A 10,554-nucleotide genomic window follows, 5' to 3' on the forward strand; every position below is an offset into this window, starting at 1 on the left:
AGTGTACCATTTTAGCATGCACTTTGTCGGGCCGAATGTTTTGACTCATTATCTTGAAGGCAAATATTTGATATGTTTTCATCATGAGAATAAGCTGGAGGGAATATTATGAGTGGGCTTAAATAGAGCATATCTAGCCAGTGGCTAATGATATTATTGTTGTATACACATTGTACATTGGTTATAGTGCATATCTTGATAAATTAACGAATACATATCACATACTTTTCGTTGTTCTGTTTTTTATCAATTGCATTAGCTAAACCCACTAAAAATTTGTGTGAGAAGCCTAGGAATATGGAATTTGCTCCTGATGACGTATGGATCACATTTTTGCCAACATATGATCAACAAAGCCAATTTTGTTATGCAGCAAAGTGCCCATCATAACTGAAGTGTGTAGTCCAGCGATCAATCATGCTATGACCACCCAAAAAATTGACCCGGCGAATGAAGAACGGCGCGGCAAAGCGCGCGACAGCTTCTAGTAAATATTCATCTCTCTGGGACATCCCGAGCTCCGGTGATCCAAAAAAAAATTCAGATCTTTCATTTGTTTTTACTTTTTTTTTGGATTTTACTATCCATCCGGTATCACTAGAGCTCGGAATCACATGAGTACTTTTGCATGTCTCTGTTACTAGCAGGGAGGGGAACAAGTGTGAGGAGTGAGGACACTCATAGTGGATATCAGATGCATCACACGGTGAACGGGCCTCAGGCCTCAGCTAATTGTTTACAAGCAGCGAAACTTACAGGGGCATCAGGCATGCGGGCGATCCGAGCTTACATTTCATCGGCTTATTAAGCTATCGATAGAAGTCGTTTCACACAAAAAGAAAACTATCGATAGATAATAAACAACTGCTTGTGACTGAGCTGATGGTCGTCAGGGCTTTGCGGTGCCGTCGCTCTTGGCAGCCGGAGTCTTCTCAGCAGCAGAGGTGAAAGACACGGGGCGGTGCGGTTGGTCATCCACTACCAAGCTCAGCACCTCAGGCCGAGCGTAGTGGCCCACCACATCAAAACCAAACTTGGCCCGAACGATCTTTCCCATGTCTGCACAAAAGGGCATTTCATCAGAATCTTCTAAGACGAACTGTGAACCGGGTACAAAAACGTATGCACAGAGAGCATGTAGTATCTGGTTAGTGCCTTACCAAGGTCGGCTGTGATGAGCGCCTCTCCGTCGTAGTTGGGACCTGCCAGGACTTCTCCTGACGGCGAAATGATCACGCTGCCTCCAGGGCAGACAACGGTTTCGGGAGAAGGCTCTTCTCCTAAACCGGCAAATGCGTACTCGGACGGCGGAGGGTAGTCCTTTCTGCGGCAGAACTGGTTTGCCGACAACACAAAGCATCCCCCCTCCAGGGCGATATGTGTCATGGAAGCTTGCCACACTGGCCTTGAATCAGCCGTGGGAGCGCAGTATATCTCAATACCTGCACACAGCACAAGATGTTAGGAAAAATTCGAAGTAGTACCTCCATACATAAGATGCCAGTGCATATCTTCAACATTAACCTATCTATCTGACTTGCACACAAGGATATATTTCAAGGTTATCAACTTATCATCTCATGAGGCCATGGCACTTGCAAGGTTGTTGTTGTACTTCCAAGTTCATAGGGGTGAGTGTATACGCGTGTATATGAGCGCTTGTATTTGTATTGATGCTAAAAAAATGTTGGCTGTAGACTTTCATTTAAATTAGCATAAAAGAAAATACATGTTCCAACAAGAGCCTTACCTCTACCATACAGTGCTGTCCTTAAAAGTGGCATCTTATTTTCCCAGCAAATAAGGGCTCCAATCTTTCCAAGTGGAGTGTCATAAACAGGAATTGTTGATCCATCTCCAAATCCCCATATTATCATTTCTAATGCCGTCGGCATCAGCTTGCGGTGCTTACCCAGGTACCGACCTAGAGGATCAAAGAATAGCACTGAACAATACAGTGTGTAACCTTCTCGCTCAATCACCCCCATTACCAGAAAGACCTTATATTTCCCAGCCATAGCAGCTAAGCGTGTCACCTCTGGACCTGCAGGCTGTTCTGTCAGTAAGAAGATCCATAGTGTGGTGTAGTTGACACAAACCATATGTTGACACTTGAGACTAATGAAATAGCTGAAAAACTTGTTAGCTGTGCTAAAAGAAAAAGTGGAGAATAAATGGACCATTAAAACAATTAATATGTAAGATGTGGAGTTGTGTGACAATCACGGCAGAGATTGAAGAACATGACCATAAAATGTTGCTGGAGCAGTAGTACGGGGTATGAGGTATCAAATTATCAATGATTTATAGTAGACGGTTGTCCATATCTTTTGGAAAATTATACTCATAAACTGCATCAGGAAGACAACGAATGGCCAAATACTAACACTATTTATTCTCAACAAACTAACTCGATGTCTAGCCATGAGGATTTCATCCAACAATTTCTTCCTTCTCAGAACTCCTTGACAGTCTAATAGTGTTAGAATAAATCCGAGGCATACCGTCGATCATTCGAGGACTAAGCAATCACACGCACACGACACCGAGATTTATTAACGAGGTTCATCGATATGGTTACATCCCCGTGGCCTGACTACGGGCGCTCCTCCTCGTGACATCGTCACAATATCGCACACCGGCCACCCGGGCGCCGGCACACGCCGCCGGCTCCCCCTTGCGCGCCTGTGCTATTATGTTGGCATAGGTTACATTGTGTGTCTACCTCCGCTATATATGAGAGGCCTAGGATACAGGTGTCCTATTAGGACACGACTCCACATCCTATGTAAACACAATACAACTCATAGTTCAACTGTAACCTACCTTGTACACTATATTCGACACAACTCTAACAAACTCCACCTTGGCGAATATTCTCCACCACCTTAAATTTGTCAACGCGTCAAACTTCCATGTACATTGGACTTGAGCTTATCCCGTGAGTTCCGCTGCTAGTCCAAAGACTCCATATGACTCCACCTGCAACTTGTAGTCCCTTCTTTTCTTGACCACAATCAACACTCGAGCAAAATTAAGTTCCACGTTACTCTAGTTTGCGCTCCCAACTTTCAGAGTACCAGTCCAACGTCATCACACACTGATCACTGACCTGTGTGAAAGAGAACAACTCACATATTGGGTGTCACACATAAGAGTTACCTGAACTCAACATCACCGCTCCTTTCTTGACCGCCTGTCTGAAACTTGAAGGAATTTCACCATTGCTTGTAGTCATCCCAAGTCAAATTCGCAGTTGTCTGACCACATGTATGACCACCAGAGCCCTGGTCCGTCTCCATGTCCCCGTGCGTACCGCACGCCTCGCCGCTATTACCGCGTTAAGCCTCCGCTGTCCTGGTCGAGTCTCAAGGCTCGCGAACCCACACCACTCAACCTCCACTGCAGAGTACCACCGATCATCCCCGACCGTTGACGAGTTTCACGCTTCCATCAGACCACTGGGCTCCAGTCCGAACTACGTGTCCCTCGCTTTTCCATCCCTTGCTGAATAGGCTTCGATTCTCTGGATCCTTACACCGTAGCCCCTCAATCCAGCTCCACCTTCAACATGACTTCATGGTAGATGATCAATCCACCCCCGCGCCCTGTCGACTTCAAGCTCTCATGTGCGCATCGTCTTGAATTAACCCCGTGTCATAGCCTTGTCGAAGTCACACATGCCCTCAGACCTGCGCCACGTGTTTTCACGCCCAGAAGTCGGTCACCATCAGCATACGCTCCTATGTCGTTGTCGCCGATCCCATCACCGTCTTCTGTACCAACCGACTTGCATCGATCCGTCAGACTGTCTAGTCTGACCCAGCCGATCTCGTTCGACTGTACGACACGCCCGAGGCTCCTAAATCGTCTTACGCGAATTTCCATCCATCACATGATAATTCCATCTCAGCTGACATGACTTCCCGCAACGCCTTCAAGCATCTCTGTTATGCCAACAAATCTTTCACCCTTATCTGTCATAACCCAAGGTTTTCAATTTAGACAAACTTCTCCACCTTAAACCTAGTACCCGTTGGTACCGTGGTTCTTTGTATGACTAACCCTGTGAAAGAAAATAACTATTCTTCTCACGTAATGGCCAAGTACACCTAGATGTACAGGTAGCAAATTCCAATCAAGAATTACTCTTGGCTTTCACACGTGGTAGTAGTTCCCTTGGCACCAATTCCGATGCTGGCTAATTGCTTTTGCCTTGCCAACGCGCTTGACGGATCTTTTCCCTTGCGCCGACTGATTTACCTGCCTGTCCGTGTCTATGGAGACTCGGTCTCCTTTTGTTTCCAAAACAAATCTCTGTCCACTGCTTTCCATTGAATTGCTTTGATCGATCGTACTGCACCACGCGCTTGTAGCGCACGTTGTCAGGCCACTGTTCGCCAAGGGCCGCTCCGCACAAGGCTATGATGGCCCACCACAGCGGTGCTTGGGTTTCTTCCAAACACGACGCCGTCGTCAAATCTTCAAGAACAACCTTGATCCACCGACGCTGACAACATCCGCTGCCATGTCTCCAATCATACTCATTGCATCTCGCTAGATCCCATCAACAGCTTTCACGTGTTCTTCTCTAGATCAACAATACACAGCCTCCAAACAACCTAGCTCATGATACCACTTGTTAGAATAAATCCGAGGCATACCGTCGATCATCCGAGGACCAAACAATCACACGAACACAACATTGAGATTTTTTAACGAGGTTCACCGATATGGCTACATCCCTGGGGTCTGACTACGTGCGCTCCTCTCCGTGACACCGTCACAATACCGCACACCGGCCATCCGGGCGCCCGGCACACGCCGCCGGCTCCCTCTTGCGCGTCTGTGCTATTATGTTGGCATATATTACATTGTGTGTCTATCCCCGCTATATATGAGAGGCCTAGGATACAAGTGTCCTATTAGGACACGACTCCATATCCTATGTAAACACAATACAACTCATAGTCCAACTGTAACCTACCTACCTTGTACACTATATTCGACACAACTCTAACAAATAGGAACCGCATTTCTGTAGTGTTTTTTTCTTTCGCGAATACATTTCTGTAGTGTTCACCAAAGTATGCGAAAAAGATCTTTGATTTTCCATTTCAGAACCAAAGAGTGCCATGAACAATATGCATCTGCAAAAATCAGTTCTTCCTCTGGCCAATACTAAGAAGACATGACTCGGTTGTAAAGCAATTATTGATATGCAGATATGCTTCATGCTAAAGATGAAAAAAGCAGATGCTAGCTGTCCTCCAAATTACACATATGTCAGACACAAAAAGGGAGACTAACAACAGGAGCAAATGCAAGGAAGAATATATTAGCAAGATAACACATACGTGCTTTAGAAGTTAACAGTAGTCGGCAATAAGAAAATAATAGTTGAAAAAAGAAAGCGGACATACTGCATTACATTCTCACGTACCAGGCACATCTATGGCAGCTGCATGATACTTCTGGAATTCACCCTTTCCCTTGTCTTGTGGATTAGTCATACTAATACTGATCCCAAAGCCAAAGGTGGATCCACGAGGATAACCACCAACAAAAGCTTCTGGGAACACGACCAACTGTGAACCATATCCAGCAGCCTCTGCTATCAGTCTCTCTGCTTTATCTGCAGTGGGAATAACGATATTAGCAATAGATACACATACACATAATGTTAGGATAATCATGACTTTGTTGCATGGATAAGCTAGCTACGTGCGTGCATGAGTTGGTTAGTCTATGCATGGTTGAGTTAGCTGGTGAAGTTGTTAGCTACGTGCATGCATAAAATGGATATGGGTGGATGTGGTTGAGATATTCTAGGAGGTGGGCGTCCGTGTGTGTGCATGGATAGAGTTTGTTAGACTCCAGACTCCAGGGTACGGCTGCAAACGAGTCGAGTTCGAGCTAGTTGGACTTGACTCGGCTCAACTCATATCAAAATTTGAGCGAGCTCAAACTGAGTGAAGCTCAAGATCGAGTTATAGAACATGGCTCGTGCTCAGCTTGTAACGATCTTAAGTCGATTTCAAGCTAGTTTCGAGTTAAATGTGATGGTAAAAAATATAAATCTATGGAGATTATTCCAACTAGATAAGGCACAACATGACATAAGAAAGCACTAAAAATAGTATTCCAATTAAGACCATGATAATATAAATTTCTTCAAAGTAGTTTGACTTATTCTCTCATAACGAAAAGTCTAGTATCAACATAAGATAATGATTCATGACAGACATATACGAGTAATTTGGAAAACAAATTATTGGCCAAAGATCATAAAAAGTTGCAACATAATGCAGGTCGGAGATGATCTTGGAGTTGTCATAGAACTTGAACTAAGTCACTCCATCACCATACCAAAGAAGCACAATCGACCAACATATTAGAATTTATTAGTTTCAAAGATAATATAAGCAATGCAACAATTCGAATGAATTTTTGTCATATTATATTTGTTTTTTACTAGTCTGTAGAAACCGAAGGCGCATATGCTGGGAACTTTTGCCAAAGAAAAACTGGATATTTAACACATAGTCGACTGCGTGCCATAATTAGGCCAAAATCTTCTCCGCACTTAATTAAGCTTCCATGTTTGCTGGTAAATAAATTGGAGAAAAATCATGGGCATCATATATGGTAATAAATTATCTTATTTCCATTTAATATATGACATGATCATTTAACATAATGATATTATCTCGAGCTATCGAGTTACAATCGAGCGAGCCAATATCAGCTCAAGATCGGCTTGTATCTTGATCAAGCTACATGAAGTATTCAAACTCGGCTCATTTCTTTTCGAGTCGATCTCGAGTCGAGCCAAAAAACGAGTCGATCTCGAGCGGCTCACGAGCCTCGAGCTTTTCTTGGAGCCCTACTCCAGGGTAGTTAGCTATGTGTGCGTTCAGGCTGTGAGGTGGCCGGTGAGTCTGGCTATTTAAACCATGTAATTCAGTCCATTGTGGTACGGTGTGGTGCCGAGTGAGTTTGAGCTCGAAAGAAAAAAAAGAACCGCCGTTCGTCGGCGTGGCGCCGTTCGTGCGGCGGGGCGTTTGTCGCCGGAATATCCAGTGTCCTCCTCTTTCTTCCACCTCTGTATGTCCGAGTGTGTGTCAGAGAGAGTTTCGTCCGGCGTTCGTGCCGCCGGAAGCTACTCGGCGTTCGTCGCTAGACCGGGTTTCTCCCAACATTTGGTATCAAAGCCTCAAGATTTGGGGCCATGGCAGACGCGGATGCGGCACGCGGTGAGTCCGCAGCGAGCTTGGTGGACGTGGAGGCCTGAGCGAGCGTGTTGCGACGACGACACGCGACGAGTCCGGCGGTGGCGGCGTTTCAGCGGCGGCTGCACGATGAAGCTCCGGGCCGTGTGTCGGCCTGAGGAGATGCGTGGCGCTGTGGCTGTCACTGGCATGTGTTGCCGGAGCCGGAGGAGATGGCGTATGTCGCCGCAACCGGATCGGGGAAGACGGCGTATGTCGCCGGAAAGTCGGGCGTGTGTCGTCGGCGGAGAAGGAGCATAACGTGTGTTGCCGAGGAAGAGGCTGGAGGCTGTGTCAAGCGTGGTGGGGACCATAGCGGCGGCGATGGCGACGACGTCGGCGGGAACTGCAACAACTTTGGCGATGGAAGTCAAGATTAGGGGGAGATTGTTAGGATAATCATGACTTTGTTGCATGGATAAGCTAGCTACGTGCGTGCGTGAGTTGGTTAGTCTATGCATGGCTGAGTTAGCTGGTTAAGTTGTTAGCTACGTGCATGCATCAGATGGATATAGGTGCATGTGGTTGAGATATTCTAGGAGGTGAGCGTCCGTGTGTGTGCATGGATAGAGTTTGTTAGACTCCAGACTCCAGGGTAGTTAGTTATGTGTGCGTTCACGCTGTGGGGTGGCCGGTGAGTCTGGCTATTTAAGCCATGTAATTCAGTCCATTGTGGTACGGTGTGGTGCCGAGCGAGTTTTGAGCTCGAAAAAAAAAAACGCCGTTCGTGCGGCGGGCGTTTGTTGCCGAAAAATCCAGTGTCCTCCTCTTTCTTCCACCTCTGTATGTCCGAGTATGTGTCAGAGAGAGTTTCGTCCGGCGTTCGTGCCGCCGAAAGCTACTCGGCGTTCGTCGCTGGAACGGGTTTGTCCCAACACATAACCCATGCTGATAAATAGCCATCTCATCCTCCAAATAAGCCTTTTGTAGTTTATTTTTCCTTCTGCTTTTCTTTGTGGGCTGTACGACCTGCACTATCTTAGGTCTTCTTCTAATACAAAATAATCTTAGTACTGCACATATATCCAGAAAAACAAACTGTGAATTATGTTCCCATGCCAGGCAATTGCAGAGGTGGCGGAAATGGATGGGACTTGAGTGTGGTTTTGTGTAGCTTGAGCTACATGGTATCCCTTATTTTAGCCATTCATTTTTGCACTGCGATCCGTGCAGGCACATTTGTCATTTTTTGTTTCTCTCAAACGAAATAACATATAAACTTCAAACTTGCAGGACAACAAAACATTCTAATTACTATGGGGGAAAACTTCTGATTTTTGCATGCATTTAAAATGCTAGAATTTATTTTTTTAATCAAAAAATCCTCATTTTGCATATTTATGTTGGTCCAAAAACCTGAAAGTTTTTTCACACATTGAAGTTGTAAAGTTTGTTTGATCTGCAAAGTTTGAAGTCCATATGTTCTTTCATTTGAAAGAAACAAAAAAGAGAACTTGTTGTTGCAATTTAGTTGGAGAGTACGGATCTCAAAGCAATGCTGAAGGGCTGAAGATAAGAGGTTCCATGTAGCTCAACCTACAGAGGAACTTTACCATGGGACTGAGTGTGGTTTTGTGTAGCTTGAGCTACATGATACCCCTTATCTTAGCCATCCATTTTTGCATCTGTGCAGGCACATTTGTCATTTTTGTTTCTCTCAAACGAAATAACGTATAAACTTCAAACTTTGCAGGACAAGAAAACATTCTAATTTCTAGAAGGTGCAGCAGCTTCATCTTCTTATTTTGCTTGGTACAGTGAGGTAAATCTCTGTTAGGTTTATGTCAACAGTGGTTTCTTTCAACTGAATAAGTAAATAATACATGATGTAAAAGAAAGAAAATGTAGCATACATGTTGTTGCCACTCTTTACCAACTAGCTTTATATGGCATCAAACAGTACAAATATATGTTGAATAACAAATCATAGTGAAGTCTTTAAAGAAGCTCTTAGTCTTAGTGATGACCCTTGCTGCCTACAATTATTTCAGTGGTATGAATCAAACAGAAGGAATATAACAACTCTAGTTTTCCTACCCTGAGGACAAAGGAAGCATGAACATCCCTTTGCGGGAGGAAGGCTAAGACAAGGCTTATGCATCAAAATCAAGGGATACAAGAGACACCATCATTAACAGCCGTCTCCACCATTGCATTACTGAGTTTTGCACCGAGAAGGCAACCTTTTCTACCACTATACACGATGCAAAAAAGAAGTTTTGCCAGTCATGGCAAAGCGACGGTATATAACAACAAACTGGTGTCTCTCACAACACCAAAGTCACAATACCCGCGGATTCAGAAATTAACTGCACCGAAAAAAGTTTAGACGATCATCTCATCTCCATGACCCCATGGTTTCATCTCAGCTAATGACAACTTAAACTAATCCAACACGCTGGTAACTCTTCCGAAGGTAATCGAGCAGCAGCAGGGAGGGCTAGAGAAAGAATTTAAGTGATTCATTTACTAAGGCAGGGGAAACGGCGAGCGAGTAGTTACCGAGAGTGGCGGGGGTGTCGTAGAAGACTGTGGATGCCTGCACGACGGTGGCTCGTACGGTGGTGGCGCTCTGGTCGGCGCCGCCGTTCATCTCTACCTCGGCGATCACCGGCGTGCTGCCTGAGCCCGAGGGAGCCAGGGCCATCGGTATGGGCTCGGGAAACTCGCTCGATCGTAGCCGCGGATGAACTGGAGCTTGATGTGGAGGTTGGAAGCAGAGGTGGGCATTCAAGGGGAAGCGGGCATGGTGGGGAGTGGGGACCGGGGAGCGCCGGAATGGACAAGGGAGAGCGCCGGGTAGCCGCCGCCGCCGGGTCAGTGACCTACTGGACAAAGAGAGCGCCAATCCACGTCTCCACGCTGGTGTGTGGTCGATGGTTGGTACGATACGACGACAAAGCTGAGGGAGTTAGAATTCCATCCACATGCACCACACATGCTTCTAGGCCTGTATTGCCCGAAGCGGAAAATTGCGCACCACACATGCTTCTAGGCCTGTATTGCCCGAAGCGGAAAATTGCACGGTTCCGACACCTGGTCGTTCACTCCGTCGTCTATAGATTAGTGTTGCACTGTGCAATATAAAAAACAACTCATTTTAGTTTGAGAATATACAGCTATCAAACCTGAGATCCCACCAATGTCAGCTTTTAGTCAGATGGTATATGAGTTTGCATACATGTGCTGCCATTCTCTCTCTTCTCTCTCTCATACTAATTCATCCATTTATTTCACCTTTGCTAACTTAAAGCATCATATCTCTTAAACCAAAATTCCGGTT

General features: G+C 45.5%; 1 protein-coding gene across 1 annotated transcript; it reads right to left on the reverse strand.

Annotated features, from left to right (window-relative positions):
* Positions 1–524: 524 nt before the first annotated feature.
* LOC119323118 (bifunctional nitrilase/nitrile hydratase NIT4-like) lies at positions 525–10,145 on the reverse strand. The gene is made up of 5 exons (XM_037596696.1): positions 9,774–10,145; positions 5,444–5,635; positions 1,751–2,044; positions 1,161–1,442; positions 525–1,059 (listed from the first exon to the last, which is right to left on the reverse strand). The coding sequence occupies exons 1-5, from the start codon at positions 9,916–9,918 to the stop codon at positions 890–892; spliced, it is 1,083 nt and encodes a 360-aa protein (XP_037452593.1). The 5' UTR covers positions 9,919–10,145; the 3' UTR covers positions 525–889.
* Positions 10,146–10,554: the final 409 nt, after the last annotated feature.

This window comes from Triticum dicoccoides, chromosome 6B (assembly GCF_002162155.2).
Source record: "Triticum dicoccoides isolate Atlit2015 ecotype Zavitan chromosome 6B, WEW_v2.0, whole genome shotgun sequence".
Taxonomy (NCBI): domain Eukaryota; kingdom Viridiplantae; phylum Streptophyta; class Magnoliopsida; order Poales; family Poaceae; genus Triticum; species Triticum dicoccoides.